The sequence below is a fragment of the Onychostoma macrolepis genome, chromosome 03 (genome assembly GCF_012432095.1).
Source record: "Onychostoma macrolepis isolate SWU-2019 chromosome 03, ASM1243209v1, whole genome shotgun sequence".
NCBI lineage: Eukaryota > Metazoa > Chordata > Actinopteri > Cypriniformes > Cyprinidae > Onychostoma > Onychostoma macrolepis.
Genome location: NC_081157.1, coordinates 55,586,829 through 55,603,597, shown reverse-complemented (window position 1 = coordinate 55,603,597; position 16,769 = coordinate 55,586,829). Strand labels below are relative to the sequence as shown.

Genomic DNA, 16,769 nt, shown 5'->3' with positions numbered 1-16,769 from the left:
AACGATGACAACAATAACCTACAATCACTAGACTAGTGATCATCAAACCCTTTTAACAGTTTATTTACAGACTTTATTTTAAAGTCTTCCCTTTTCTCACAAATCCTTTTGTTCTCTAAAAACATGTCAGTTTCGGCTGAAAATATTTCAAGTTCAAGTGTTGGTGTTATAAACACCGAATTAATACCAACATATGAAATTAATTAAATTAATGACTGAAAAATTAGGAATGTTGGACAAGACAGGTGGTCAAAACCGGATGTGTGTCAGAAGCCTATATTACATTCATTCAGGAGATAAGAGACAGCAGCCTAATTAAATACCTGTCTGTGTCATTAATGTTAATCAAACAACAAAAGATGTTTAATAAATGTATCTGTGTTAAATAAAACTACTGTAGGCTATTTGAAAAGCGAGTGTATTTAACCCATAAGAACCCCAGTTTCTCCTTAAAATTATGGGGCATAAAACAGACCAAACGGACCACTTATAACATGTTTCTGCAGTTGTTTGTGAAATACAGCCCCTCCTCGTGAAAGATCTGTAATTTTACATAAATATGACACATTGGGCGTTTATGATACATTTTTCATGTTACATATATGTTACATTGGGCATTATTTCTCAACTGAAAAAAACAAAAACATTTTATTTTATTTTTTTGCTAAATAAGTTGTTGTTGTTTTTTTTGCTTTTCCACAACATATATCAAAACCACATACTGTGACCATTACATTTTTGTAACATATCAACATTCAACCTTTTCAGGTATATGGTTTAACCAGAAATTAATTTTTTGATTTTTAGATTTTTTTTTTCAAACTCGAAAATGTGCAAACTGAATAAAAATAAATAAGTACCTCACACTGGAGGTCATCGTGTTAAACATGCATGTAGATTTGTTAAAATATACTTTGAAATGAGCAGCAGAAAATATATAACACTAAAATAATTGAATCAGCTAAATTAATTGAGCAGCTCATTACCATTTTTACCATTTTTCTTATTGTGACAAATACGTCACATCAAAATTCCTCCTACTTTAATAAGGTTAAGAGCTTGATGTGACATATATGTCAGCACGATATCTTTGTAACTTGTTTTATATCAATTTGCTCAAGAAACGTATTAAAATCAGGTTAAGAGTAATCCAGGATATGTTATTAAAACATTATAATTGTTGCATGAGTTGAAACATACCTTTTGTAACAAAAACAAGTGTTTTTATAAATTGCTGACGCTGTAGCATGTGCTAACCAGACAGGACGCCATTTTGGAAATGTTGCCATGGCAACAAAAAGTGCACACATCGTCACATGACTGAACCTGGTGTTCATTATACGTCACTTAGAGACTTCCTGAGTTGAAAGTGAGGAATAATGCTTTAAAAAGACCTTTCCAGATAATCACCAGTGTTTGTGACACCGTGGGTTCTTATCTCATGTATATCTCTGTCGTATTTGTCTAATGCTTTGTAATATTGCCCCCCCGTGCTGTACTCCAGCGTGAGAGATCTGGTCACCTGACCCCCGAGCAGCTGAGATGGATGTTTTCTGATAAAATGTTTTTTTTGCACTTTATTTAAATTAGGATATTTAAATGTATTTATTTATGTTATTTGCTGTATGGATATTAGCCTTTTACTGCTATAATTACATCCCTTTATTAAGAATATAGTCCTGTTTATAATTCATATAGTGTCGTGTAGATTTATTAACTACATTATCAATCAGTCTCTTATTATTGTGACTGTCATCTGTAATAAATCCACTGATATTTTCAGTCAGTTTCTCAGTTTCAGCTCTAGATGACAGTAAAGATGCACTGATTTCACATCAGCAGCTGAAGGATTTCTATTACAGTCATTTATTCATTTACTTTGACTTCATCTGGAACTGTTTAAATTCATCTGAATAATCACACGATATATTGTCTTCTGAAGATCTGCTTTATATCTGACATTAAAACTGAATTTATTTGTTCATAATTGAAGATATTTGCAACATTGATGCTGTTATTTTCCTGTTTATTAATATAAAGCTGCAGAATCAATCTGTATTATATAAAGCTCTATAGAAATAAATATGACTTTAATATTTTAATATTTCATTGCAGGAACAAAAAAATAAAACAAAAAAATAATAAAAATCAGATTTCCCAGACTTTTTACCACAGTTTAAATCCTAATTATCATGACACTTTGTTTCAATCTGAAAATGACTGAAATCATGAAATCACACATTGTTAGTTTATTCAAGCGATTATTAATATTTGTTGTGAAACTGATTCAGACTTTGTCAGAGATTTCAGTCTCATTTGATCATTTGATCTGAGAATCAGATTCATAAACAGCTGAATCAAGTATTTCTGACTAAATATTAATATTTTATTCAGCATTGTTGTGGATCAAGAACCTTTTACATCCAGATTGCTAACAAGAGCGCTGCTACACGGTTGCTAGGGTGTTCTGAGTGGTTGCTATGGTACTCTAGATGGTTGCTAGGGTGTTCTGAGTGGTTGCTAGGGTGTAATGGACAGGGATTTGTGACATCACTGTTTCTCATTGGTCAGATATGATTAAGATGATTTATTTGAACCCTTCATCACATGTTTTAATAATTTTTCATTGTTAAAGATGAATAAATGCACTTGTTTTCTGATCTGATGTTCAGATCAACAGTCTCTTACTCGTGTGATCTGGATTAAATATTGAAACATGATGAAAGATGAAAGCAGGAAGATCCAGATCTACAGATTACTGACTATTGATCGATAAGATCCTCAGAGAGGAAGAACAACAGAAGAAAGGGAAGAGTGTGTGAGTGAAGGAGGTTGTGAATGTGTGTAGATGTGTGTTAGTTACAGGATCAGAGAATGACACCGTTCCTCTGTCATAGTCCAGATTCACTCTCACACGATCAAGCTTACGTTTAACATGAAAACCAGAACCTGGAGACACTCCTAACAGATTATGCTTCAAAATGCTGAAGAAACCCAACCCTTTCTGACGATACCACACACTCCAGACACCAGTGTTATAGAAACCCCGTCCCTTCCTCTGGTTTGATGCTGTAGTTACTCCAAGACTCCAGATTGAACTCTGTTTAACCTCCACATCCCAGCAGTGTGTTCCTGAGTTAAAACCCTCTGAACCCAGAACACAGTGATACCAGTCAAATCTCTCTGGATTATCAGGAACAGGTTGATATCCGCTGTTTCTCACACTGGTCAGATCATCAGACAGAAGGAGACGTGGATGAGCCGTGTTTGGATCCAGAATCACAGGAGCTGATGAGACACAATCAACAGATGCTGTTATTCTGATGTTCATATAATGATCAAGAGTGAACCCAACACAGATGATTATGAATTATGACACTCGTCCTGTTGATCAAACACATCAGACATGTTCCTCTCATCACTGTCAGTCATTCTCTGTGTGATTTATCAATACTGAAAGTTCAATCAGAAACAAACTCAAACATATTCATTTCATTCACGCTCTCATTTATATTAAACTATAGTGATTACACATGATTTCATATTCAGATGAGATAATAATACCAAAGAAATAATGTTTATATCTTTATCATTTTCCTCAATGTTTCTCTTGTATAAAACACAAATCTTTTTACTCAATGCTGCCTAATTATTAAAAATAAAAACAGTAGGTATTACTAAACAATAATGGAATGAAATAATAATAATAATAATAATAATAACAATAATAATAATAATAATAAGCTTGCTGGTATTAACAAAAACTACAACTAAAATTATTCAGTTATTTAATAATTCAGTAATTAAAATAAAGCTAAAAATAAATGATAAATATTAGATGATAATCTAAAAAAATAAATTGAATGATATTTTGAAATATAAAAAGTAATATTGATAGTGGTCTCACATTAAATACTATAATGTATTTTAATTATTTTACTAGTGCTTAATTCAGGTACATTAATAGTTACCAGATAAGTCATATTTTTAAACTGTATTTTCATTGTTGAAGTTTTAATGTCTTGGTGTGCGACAAGGAAGAAACAGTGATTTTGACACCTATATTAGGTACCTAGGTTATGAAAAAATCATAATAAAAGGTAGTAAAAAGTTTTAAAGGTGGTTTTATTGTCAGTTTGACAAAGAAAGAGGAATTCGTCCAAAATTATATGTATTTTTAAACATATGACCAAAGAACATAAAAGTGCCCATAGTCTAAGAATCACCAAAATATATATAATCAGGGGTGCACATAAGTCGCACGCGCGACCAAAGTTAAAAATGTGTAAATAAGTTCTGAGCGCATTTGTGTATCGACATGGTTGTCAGCTGTTAATGAACAATTACCATTTTAGATCGACAAACTGTACTGTATAATATTTATATCCAAACTGAAGCATAATCTAAACCCGCCGCCGTCTTCAAAGCTAAACTGTGACATTCATTCACTGACGCTCTTCATCAGCAGCTGAACCCGGAAGCGCTTAATACTTACTTACCGGCAACCCGCCAAAATAAAAGCTCGCTGATTTTACGTTTCAAAATGATGAAAATTTAAATTAAAATAATGATAATAAAAATAAAATGCCAATGTTTTTATCATTATTTTTATTAAGTTTACTATAAAATAATTGCATTTGTATGTAATACTCCCTTAAAAAAAAATAGTATTATCACACTTGATTATTTAGTTTATTATTTTTAGTTATTTATTTTATTTATATATATATATATATATATATATATATATATATATATATATATATATACATATACACACACACACACACACTACATGCCCGTGTGAGGACCAAACCAAATCTCCAGGTTCTCATATGAGAACCAGGCTGAAAACTTATGTGCACCCCTGTATATATATATATATATATATATATATATACAGTGGGTATGGAAAGTATTCACACCCCCTTACATTTTTCACTCTTTGTTATATTGCTAAAATTTGCCATTTGCTAAAATCATTTAAGTTCTTTTTTCCTCATTAATGTACACACAGCACCCCATATTGACAGAAAAACACAGAATTGTTGACATTTTTGTAGCTTTATTAAAAAAGAAAAACTGAAATATCACATGGTCCTAAGTATTCAGACCCTTTGCTGTGACACTCATATATTTAACTCAGGTGCTGTCCATTTCTTCTGATCATCCTTGAGATGGTTCTACACCTTCATTTGAGTCCAGCTGTGTTTGATTATACTGATTGGACTTGATTAGGAAAGCCACACACCTGTCTATATAAGACCTTACAGCTCACAGTGCATGTCAGAGCAAATGAGAATCATGAGGTCAAAGGAACTGCCTGAAGAGCTCAGAGACAGAATTGTGGCAAGGCACAGATCTGGACAAGGTTACAAAAACATTTCTGCTGCACTTAAGGTTCCTGAGAGCACAGTGGCCTCCATAATCCTTAAATGGAAGACGTTTGGGACGACCAGAACCCTTCCTAGAGCTGGCCGTCCGGCCAAACTGAGCTATCGGGGGAGAAGAGCCTTGGTGAGAGAGGTAAAGAAGAACCCAAAGATCACTGTGGCTGAGCTCCAGAGATGCAGTCGGGAGATGGGAGAAAGTTGTAGAAAGTCAACCATCACTGCAGCCCTCCACCAGTCGGGGCTTTATGGCAGAGTAAGACACATGAAAGCCCGCATGGAGTTTGCTAAAAAACACCTGAATAAGATTCTCTGGTCTGATGAGACCAAGATAGAACTTTTTGGGCTTAATTCTAAGCGGTATGTGTGGAGAAAACCAGGCACTGCTCATCACCTGTCCAATACAGTCCCAACAGTGAAGCACGGTGCTGGCAGCATCATGCTGTGGGGTGTTTTTCAGCTGCAGGGACAGGACGACTGGTTGCAATCGAGGGAAAGATGAATGCGGCCAAGTACAGGGATATCCTGGACGAAAACCTTCTCCAGAGTGCTCAGGACCTCAGACTGGGCGAAGGTTTACCTTCCAACAAGACAATGACCCTAAGCACACAGCTAAAATAACGAAGGAGTGGCTTCACAACAACTCCGTGACTGTTCTTGAATGGCCCAGCCAGAGCCCTGACTTAAACCCAATTGAGCATCTCTGGAGAGACCTAAAAATGGCTGTCCACCAACGTTTACCATCCAACCTGACAGAACTGGAGAGGATCTGCAAGGAGGAATGGCAGAGGATCCCCAAATCCAGGTGTGAAAAACTTGTTGCATCTTTCCCAAAAAGACTCATGGCTGTATTAGATCAAAAGGTGCTTCTACTAAATACTGAGCAAAGGGTCTGAATACTTAGGACCATGTGATATTTCAGTTTTTCTTTTTTAATAAATCTGCAAAAATGTCAACAATTCTGTGTTTTTCTGTCAATATGGGGTGCTGTGTGTACATTAATGAGGAAAAAAAATGAACTTAAATGATTTTAGCAAACGGCTGCAATATAACAAAGAGTGAAAAATTTAAGGGGGTCTGAATACTTTCCGTAACCACTGTATATATATATATATATGATAATCAACAAAAGCAATCATGAAAGAGCAATAATATGCATTAATTATATAATAAGTAAAAAGAAAACAAATAGAATACAAAAAGAATAAAAAGAACATAAGATAGTGTTTTTTTAAGAATAGAATTAGAATAGAGATTTCTAGAGTTAAAGGCTCAAATAAAGATGGAAGAGTTGTGTTTTTAGCTGAAGAATATTCTTATATATATTCACTAGCTTTTCTTTTCTTTTTGTATTCTATGTTCTATATATATATTCAAAATATTAATAAAATATTAAATATAAACAGCAGTAATCATATGGGAAATAACATCTTTTTGTGTAGAAATGTTTCTGTCCGTCTGATCAAATAAAGTCTTAAAAACTGCTGAAATCACTTCTGTGTCTTTCGTGAGACTGAAAATGAAAGTCAAGCGCACTGAATTCTGGGATTGATTATTTCTAAAAGCAGGAGTAATTTTACTTGATTACTGTACTTAAGTATTATTTTGGGATATTTGTACTTTATTCAAGTACAGTTTAAAGTAACTACTTGTACTTTTACTTGATTACTTTTATGAAGGAAAAACAGTACTTTTTGCTCCTTACACTTTTATTTCAACTTGAAAAGTACTGATTACATGTTTATGTGTTTATTTTATCTCACACTCATTAAATATGTGACAGAAGCTCAAACCTGCCGCTAATGAGGTTTGTTTTCATGCATCGAGCTCATCCTTCGTTAAAACTTTCATCAGATCAATTCCTGGCTTCAGAATGTATTTGCCGTCAAATATGAAGAAGCATATGAAGATAAGCTCAGTTTATTCATTATTTATTCATTATTTGTGTCTGTTTTGATGAAGTCATTAGCTGTCTGTGTACTATATTGACTGAATGCACAAATAAAATCAGTGATAAGAATTTAAACACAATTCATGTTTCATGATTTCTTTTTAATAAATCTGCAAAAATGTCAACAATTCTGTGTTTTTCTGTCAATATGGGGTGCTGTGTGTACATTAATGAGGAAAAAAAATGAACTTAAATGATTTTAGCAAACGGCTGCAATATAACAAAGAGTGAAAAATTTAAGGGGTCTGAATACTTAGGACCATGTGATATTTCAGTTTTTCTTTTTAATAAATCTGCAAAAATGTCAACAATTCTGTGTTTTTCTGTCAATATGGGGTGCTGTGTGTACATTAATGAGGAAAAAAAATGAACTTAAATGATTTTAGCAAACGGCTGCAATATAACAAAGAGTGAAAAATTTAAGGGGTCTGAATACTTAGGACCATGTGATATTTCAGTTTTTCTTTTTAATAAATCTGCAAAAATGTCAACAATTCTGTGTTTTTCTGTCAATATGGGGTGCTGTGTGTACATTAATGAGGAAAAAAAATGAACTTAAATGATTTTAGCAAACGGCTGCAATATAACAAAGAGTGAAAAATTTAAGGGGTCTGAATACTTAGGACCATGTGATATTTCAGTTTTTCTTTTTAATAAATCTGCAAAAATGTCAACAATTCTGTGTTTTTCTGTCAATATGGGGTGCTGTGTGTACATTAATGAGGAAAAAAAATGAACTTAAATGATTTTAGCAAACGGCTGCAATATAACAAAGAGTGAAAAATTTAAGGGGTCTGAATACTTAGGACCATGTGATATTTCAGTTTTTCTTTTTAATAAATCTGCAAAAATGTCAACAATTCTGTGTTTTTCTGTCAATATGGGGTGCTGTGTGTACATTAATGAGGAAAAAAAATGAACTTAAATGATTTTAGCAAACGGCTGCAATATAACAAAGAGTGAAAAATTTAAGGGGTCTGAATACTTAGGACCATGTGATATTTCAGTTTTTCTTTTTAATAAATCTGCAAAAATGTCAACAATTCTGTGTTTTTCTGTCAATATGGGGTGCTGTGTGTACATTAATGAGGAAAAAAAATGAACTTAAATGATTTTAGCAAACGGCTGCAATATAACAAAGAGTGAAAAATTTAAGGGGTCTGAATACTTAGGACCATGTGATATTTCAGTTTTTCTTTTTAATAAATCTGCAAAAATGTCAACAATTCTGTGTTTTTCTGTCAATATGGGGTGCTGTGTGTACATTAATGAGGAAAAAAAATGAACTTAAATGATTTTAGCAAACGGCTGCAATATAACAAAGAGTGAAAAATTTAAGGGGTCTGAATACTTAGGACCATGTGATATTTCAGTTTTTCTTTTTAATAAATCTGCAAAAATGTCAACAATTCTGTGTTTTTCTGTCAATATGGGGTGCTGTGTGTACATTAATGAGGAAAAAAAATGAACTTAAATGATTTTAGCAAACGGCTGCAATATAACAAAGAGTGAAAAATTTAAGGGGTCTGAATACTTAGGACCATGTGATATTTCAGTTTTTCTTTTTAATAAATCTGCAAAAATGTCAACAATTCTGTGTTTTTCTGTCAATATGGGGTGCTGTGTGTACATTAATGAGGAAAAAAAATGAACTTAAATGATTTTAGCAAACGGCTGCAATATAACAAAGAGTGAAAAATTTAAGGGGTCTGAATACTTTCCGTAACCACTGTATATATATATATATATATATATATATATATATATATATATATGATAATCAACAAAAGCAATCATGAAAGAGCAATAATATGCATTAATTATATAATAAGTAAAAAGAAAGTATTTGTGTGTTTCTTCACACGCCTGTGGTTCTGCTGAAGAAGACATCAACAGAGGTTATGAGTTACTGGCGTCTTCTCTTGGTGTAGTTTCTGAAGCATCATCTTTGGACATGCCGTACACATGCATTATGTGCAGAAAGATTGATTAATTTTCTAAAACTCTTAGTTTGTGTTCTTCTGAAGAAAGAAGTCGTACACATATGGATGGCATTAAGGTGTAAAGCATGGATGTTTTGTGCTCCTCTGTGCTGCATTTTAATTTCCATTTACTTGCAGTTTTAATTAAGTAAAAGTTTCACAGAGTATCTGTACTTTAACTTGAGTTTAAGTTTTGAGTACTTTTTACACCCCTTTCTAAAGCGAGCTGCTGATTTTGGTGCAGTAGATGATCTGGTTCTTCACACATAATGCTGAAATCTGTCAATATTGCATCATTTCCAGTGTGTGTGTATCTTCTGCAGTCAGACTCACTGTTCTGGACGATGTCCTGCATCTTCTTCCAGACTCTGAAGGGCAGGTTGCCCAAGTAACGTGGCACATGAATCAAAGCTCCAGAAGGCGTCTGTGGATCCGGCTGTGATGAGATCTGGACTCTGGAAGAACATTCAGGATCAGAACCGCAGTGGCTTTGGATCAGAAGCAGAGAGACCAGAGACACCAGCAGATCACTCACCTTTCCATTGAGACTGGAAACTCCTGCAGAACAAACACACCATTGATCATCAACAACTCAATCAATCAATCAATCAATCAATCAATCATCTGAAATCAGACCTTCAGAAAGCAGACGTCACTGGCTTTCATCATCTCCTCCATGTCTTTGATTGTGTGTGAAAGAGCTGAGATGTGTCTGTTCATCTCCTCCAGCTTCTCCTTCATCATCTGCTTCTTCTGCTCCTCTTCCTCCCTCAGTGCAGTGATTGTAGCTTCTTCTTCATCTCTGAGAAACTGATGAAGCTTCTCAAACTGCTGTTTAATCTGACGCTCTGTGTGCTCAGCTTGAGACTGAAATCAAACCACATTCACTTCAATCGTCTCCATCAGCACACATCAACACAATCACATCATTCAGATCTGTGATTAAAAAGCCTGACTGTTATCCTTTACCACGGTGTGATGATTGTGTCGATAGAGCTGGTTCTGCTCAGTTTGTGAGTTAATTTAATCTCCTGAAAGGATTCTGGCAGGTGCCTTTAACCGATCGAGCAAAAGAGTTGTCTGCTTTTGTGACACCTGACAATTTCTTACAGTATAAAGTTATGCCATTTGGAGTATGTAATGCTCCAGCTACATTTCAACGTCTTGTTAACAGTGTTTTATATGGGATGCATGGATGTGAGGCCTACCTTGATGATGTGGTTTTATATAGTAATACCTGGACTGATCACTTGTCACAAATCAGGGAACTTTTTTCTCATCTCGCCGCTGCTAACCTAATAAAGCTGGCCAGATGTGAGTTTGGGAAAGCAGGGCTACCTATCTTGGTAAGGAGGTGGGCAGGTTAAGCCTGTAGAAGTGAAGATTGAGCTATCTGTGGATTCCTGTGCCTCAAAACCGACATGAACTTCACAGATTTTTGGGTCTGGCAGGTTACTATACTGCTGTGCAAAGTCAAGGACTGTAACTTCGTTACGGTGCCGGCTTGAGTTATACGGTGTTCTGACTTTTCTTTACTGTCCAGTAAAGTCTGCCACATTTAAATTACGGTGTAGACAAATGAATTAGATAGATCGCGATCTACCAAACAGCTCCATATAACAAAGCACTGTAAAGACTAGATACCTGGGCAGCAATACGTAATCGTGAATATAACTTTTAAATATATTTCCCCCCCTTTTTTATAATGCAGATTATTCACCAGGCTGCCACTTCTACTTGGACGCATGTGGAATCGAATGCCGTAGCATGTAGCATGATCAATCATAAAATCAGTAGCCTACTAACAGTTCACAATTAAATCCATATTCTACCTTTTCTTGTAACCCGATAAAATCAATCCATGGCGCTGAACATCGTCGGAGATGTTTAATCCACAAGCATTCTGAGCATTATTCCTGCTTGCTGGTGTTCACATCAATCCACAAGTTGCTCTTTTAGGTTAGGCTATTTCATTCAGGTCAATATAAAAGCAGTTATGCTATGTCTAGCATTATTTTACATTACTGAGCATAGCAAATAAATTGGTTGCAAAACGGTCACATGTTTTAGTTTTAGTCTGCTTGTTATGGTAAAAAAAAAAAAAAATACTGAATATAATTTAACAAAATAATATTGTGAAATATTATTGCGATTTTAAATAAAATTGTCTGTTTTAATATACTTTAAAATATAATTTATTCATGTGAAGCAAAGCTGAATTTTCAGTGTCACATGATCCTTCAGAAATCATTATAATATTCTGATTTATTATCAGTGTTGAAACTGTTGTGCTGCTTAATATTTCTTAGAACCTTTTTTCTTTGATTAATAATTAAAAATATAAATAGTTTTCTAACAATATAAGTCTTTACTATCACTTTTTATCCATTTAACACATCCTTGCTGAATAAAAGTATTAATAAAAAAAAGAAAATAAATAAGAAAGAAAAAATTGACTGACCCCAAACTTTTATATTGTATCACAAAATTTCTATTTTGAATAAACACTGTTCTTTTTAACTTTTTTGTATTTCTCAAAGAATCCTGAAAAATATCACAGGGCCCAAAAAATATTGAGCAGCACAACTTTTTCCAATATTGATTATAAATTAGCATATTATAATGATTTCTGAAGGATCATGTGACACTGAAAATTCAGCTTTGCTTCACAGGAATTAATTATATTTTAAAGTATATTAAAATAGAAAATTCTCTTTAAAATTGCAATATATTTCACAATATTATTTTGTGAAATAATATTCAGTATTTTTATTATTTTTGACCGTAACAATCAATCAATCAATCAATCAATCAATCAATCAATCAATCAATCAATCAATCAATCAATCAATCAATCAATCAATCAATCAATCAATCAATCAATCAATCAATCAATCAATCAATCAATCAATCAATCAATCAATCAATCAATCAATCAATCAATCAATCAATCAATCAATCAATCAATCAATCAATCAATCAATCAATCAATCAATCAATCAATCAATCAATCAATCAATCAATCAATCAATCAATCAATCAATCAATCAATCAATCAATCAATCAATCAATCAATCAATCAATCAATCAATCAATCAATCAATCAATCAATCAATCAATCAATCAATCAATCAATCAATCAATCAATCAATCAATCAATCAATCAATCAATCAATCAATCAATCAATCAATCAATCAATCAATCAATCAATCAATCAATCAATCAATCAATCAATCAATCAATCAATCAATCAATCAATCAATCAATCAATCAATCAATCATCTGAAATCAGACCTTCAGAAAGCAGACGTCACTGGCTTTCATCATCTCCTCCATGTCTTTGATTGTGTGTGAAAGAGCTGAGATGTGTCTGTTCATCTCCTCCAGCTTCTCCTTCATCATCTGCTTCTTCTGCTCCTCTTCCTCCCTCAGTGCAGTGATTGTAGCTTCTTCTTCATCTCTGAGAAACTGATGAAGCTTCTCAAACTGCTGTTTAATCTGACGCTCTGTGTGCTCAGCTTGAGACTGAAATCAAACCACATTCACTTCAATCGTCTCCATCAGCACACATCAACACAATCACATCATTCAGATCTGTGATTAAAAAGCCTGACTGTTATCCTTTACCACGGTGTGATGATTGTGTCGATAGAGCTGGTTCTGCTCAGTTTGTGAGTTAATTTAATCTCCTGAAAGGATTCTGGCAGGTGCCTTTAACCGATCGAGCAAAAGAGTTGTCTGCTTTTGTGACACCTGACAATTTCTTACAGTATAAAGTTATGCCATTTGGAGTATGAAATGCTCCAGCTACATTTCAACGTCTTGTTAACAGTGTTTTATATGGGATGCATGGATGTGAGGCCTACCTTGATGATGTGGTTTTATATAGTAATACCTAGACTGGTCACAAATCAGGGAACTTTTTTCTCATCTCGCCGCTGCTAACCTAATAAAGCTGGCCAGATGTGAGTTTGGGAAAGCAGGGCTACCTATCTTGGTAAGGAGGTGGGCAGGTTAAGCCTGTAGAAGTGAAGATTGAGCTATCTGTGGATTCCTGTGCCTCAAAACCGACATGAACTTCACAGATTTTTGGGTCTGGCAGGTTACTATACTGCTGTGCAAAGTCAAGGACTGTAACTTCGTTACGGTGCCGGCTTGAGTTATACGGTGTTCTGACTTTTCTTTACTGTCCAGTAAAGTCTGCCACATTTAAATTACGGTGTAGACAAATGAATTAGATAGATCGCGATCTACCAAACAGCTCCATATAACAAAGCACTGTAAAGACTAGATACCTGGGCAGCAATACGTAATCGTGAATATAACTTTTAAATATATTTCCTTTTTATAATGCAGATTATTCACCAGGCTGCCACTTCTACTTGGACGCATGTGGAATCGAATGCCGTAGCATGTAGCATGATCAATCATAAAATCAGTAGCCTACTAACAGTTCACAATTAAATTCATATTCTACCTTTTCTTGTAACCCGATAAAATCAATCCATGGCGCTGAACATCGCCGGAGATGTTTAATCCACAAGCATTCTGAGCATTATTCCTGCTTGCTGGTGTTCACATCAATCCACAAGTTGCTCTTTTAGGTTAGGCTATTTCATTCAGGTCAATATAAAAGCAGTTATGCTATGTCTAGCATTATTTTACATTACTGAGCATAGCAAATAAATTGGTTGCAAAACGGTCACATGTTTTAGTTTTAGTCTGCTTGTTATGGTAAAAAAAAAAAAAAAAAAAAAATACTGAATATAATTTAACAAAATAATATTGTGAAATATTATTGCGATTTTAAATAAAATTGTCTGTTTTAATATACTTTAAAATATAATTTATTCATGTGAAGCAAAGCTGAATTTTCAGTGTCACATGATCCTTCAGAAATCATTATAATATTCTGATTTATTATCAGTGTTGAAACTGTTGTGCTGCTTAATATTTCTTAGAACCTTTTTTCTTTGATTAATAATTAAAAATATAAATAGTTTTCTAACAATATAAGTCTTTACTATCACTTTTTATCCATTTAACACATCCTTGCTGAATAAAAGTATTAATAAAAAGAAAATAAATAAGAAAGAAAAATTGACTGACCCCAAACTTTTATATTGTATCACAAAATTTCTATTTTGAATAAACACTGTTCTTTTTAACTTTTTTGTATTTCTCAAAGAATCCTGAAAAATATCACAGGGCCCAAAAAATATTGAGCAGCACAACTTTTTCCAATATTGATTATAAATTAGCATATTATAATGATTTCTGAAGGATCATGTGACACTGAAAATTCAGCTTTGCTTCACAGGAATTAATTATATTTTAAAGTATATTAAAATAGAAAATTCTCTTTAAAATTGCAATATATTTCACAATATTATTTTGTGAAATAATATTCAGTATTTTTATTATTTTTTGACCGTAACAAGCAGACTAAAACTAAAACATGTGACCGTTTTGCAACCAATTTATTTGCTATGCTCAGTAACGTAAAATAATGCTAGACATAGCATAACTGCTTATATTTTTGATCAAATAAATACACCCTTGATGAGCCTAAGAAACTTCTTTAAACAATGTACTGATCCCAAACTTTTGAACGGCAGTGTATTGTACTGTATGGAATGGATTCTGTTTCCTCACCTTGATGTGTCGAACTGTTTTCTCAAACTCTCCTTTCATTTTTTCATTGTGTTGAAGTTTCTCCTGAAATGATTTCAGTGCTTTATTCAGCTCCTCCTAGTATTAAACAAAATAAAAATTCATAAAACAGAAGATAAAACAATACAGCAATATGATCATATAATGCAGTGCAAAAGTATTTGCGCCCATGCAGATTTCTTCTGTTTTTGTGAACATCTCATACTAAATTAATTCAGAAATGAAATTAAAACCTGCCATAAAACAAAGACAACCTGAGTGAACACAAAGCACAGTTTGTAAATGACAATTTTATTTATCAAAGCAAGAAATGTTATCCAATAACAACTGGGTCTGTGTGAAAAAGTATTTGCCCCGGTAGTTATTAATTCCCCAAATCTATGAAACTTTATTGATAATGGAGTTCAGCTGAACTAAACACAACCAGCTCTGATCAATCAAATCAACACTTAAACAGGACTTTAAAACAACATGAAGTCGGCTAAACCTTGTTTTTCTTACCTTATATGATGAAACCACTTCATCGATGGGTCTGAATTTATGATTATCATGTTTCTGTGAATTCATACACACTACACACACCGGCTGTTTGTCCTCCAGACAGAAGAGTTTGAGTTTCTCACTGTGTAAACTGCAGATCTCCTCAGATCCTGATGAACGCCTCTCATTTCTCTCCTTCAGGAACGACTCACACAAGTTTCTTAATGCGAGATTAACTGGAGGCTGATCTCTTGAGGATCTTCTCCTGCAGACGGGACACTCCTGAGTCTTCTTGGTTCTCCAGAACTGTTGAAGACACTCTTTACAGAAACTGTGACTACATGATAAAACAACAGGAGTCTTGTAGATTTCATGACATACAGGACAAGAAAAATCATCTTCAGATAGTGAAGCCATTTTCAGTCTTTGAGCTCCAGCGATCTAAACTTTACTTTCACTTTCTGAACAACAGTTTAAAGAATGAATCACCACCAGAATCACAAAGATCTGCTGTCTATTCAGAAACAAACTTCACAAAGATCCTTCTGTAAAGTGTTTCTCTTGGTTCTTCACTGATGGCTGATTCTTTATTGCTTTTGTCAGTAGAGAAGAGAGTCAGTGTGACAGAAAGCAGAAATAACACGTCAGTCTCTTCCTGGTAAGAGCTGTAAGAGGGAGGAGTTTATGATCAGGTGACTGTGTTTAAACAAGTCAGACAGAGACATCAGGATTTCTGCAGGTTACATTTAACAAATTGTATTCAAAATGAACTTGCATTGAAATGTTAGAATAAACTGCTATAAACTCTTGGATAAAACACAAAAGAACAATGAAAATACACAAAAATTAACAATAAACCCCCCAAACCCTTACATGCAGGTCTGGATTCAGAATTCAGAATGCAAACGTTGATCACACTACAAACAATACAAACTATAACGCTATAAGAAACAGAAAAGATTAATTAATGGTTTACCTGGGTCTTGATTAGCTCACCTCACCTCTTATCTGACAAGTCTTCGGGTTTGAGTCGTTTGTTCTTTTGTCACGTGACCACTTGCCGGATCAGTAAAATACTATAAAGTAAAACTGTATTTTTTGAAGAATTTTTAAGAATTATCATAAAATTATCAAAATATGTGTAATAAGCATTTTCCTAGAAATAAAAATGGTCTGTTCACTTCTGTCACTATGTTTTTGTTACTGTTTCTTGAGGATCTGTGTTATTTTATAAATAAATAAAACCCTGTTATAAATAAAATATTGATTGATTTGTCCTTTCACTGTCTTTG

The 16,769-nt window shown here is 33.8% G+C and overlaps 1 protein-coding gene across 1 annotated transcript; it reads right to left on the bottom strand.

Annotated features, from left to right (window-relative positions):
• Positions 1 to 2,085: 2,085 nt before the first annotated feature.
• Positions 2,086 to 16,132, bottom strand: LOC131535968 (E3 ubiquitin-protein ligase TRIM35-like). The gene is made up of 6 exons (XM_058768532.1): positions 15,499 to 16,132; positions 14,980 to 15,075; positions 12,619 to 12,849; positions 9,859 to 9,881; positions 9,657 to 9,778; positions 2,086 to 3,288 (listed from the first exon to the last, which is right to left on the bottom strand). Exons 1-6 carry the CDS (start codon positions 15,892 to 15,894, stop codon positions 2,756 to 2,758), a joined length of 1,401 nt encoding a protein of 466 aa, XP_058624515.1. The 5' UTR covers positions 15,895 to 16,132; the 3' UTR covers positions 2,086 to 2,755.
• Between the last annotated feature and the right edge of the window lie 637 nt (positions 16,133 to 16,769).

Excerpts from the sequence above, each read along its gene's own strand:
- LOC131535968 (XM_058768532.1), bottom strand. The coding sequence starts at position 15,894 with ATGGCTTCACTATCTGAAGATGATTTTTCTTGTCCTGTATGTCATGAA. Across the intron at positions 15,076-15,498 it reads AAGTGGTTTCATCATATAAG|GAGGAGCTGAATAAAGCACT; the intron begins GTAAGAAAAACA and ends GTTTAATACTAG. Across the intron at positions 3,289-9,656 it reads GCAGGACATCGTCCAGAACA|CTCCTGTGATTCTGGATCCA; the intron begins GTGAGTCTGACT and ends GTGTCTCATCAG.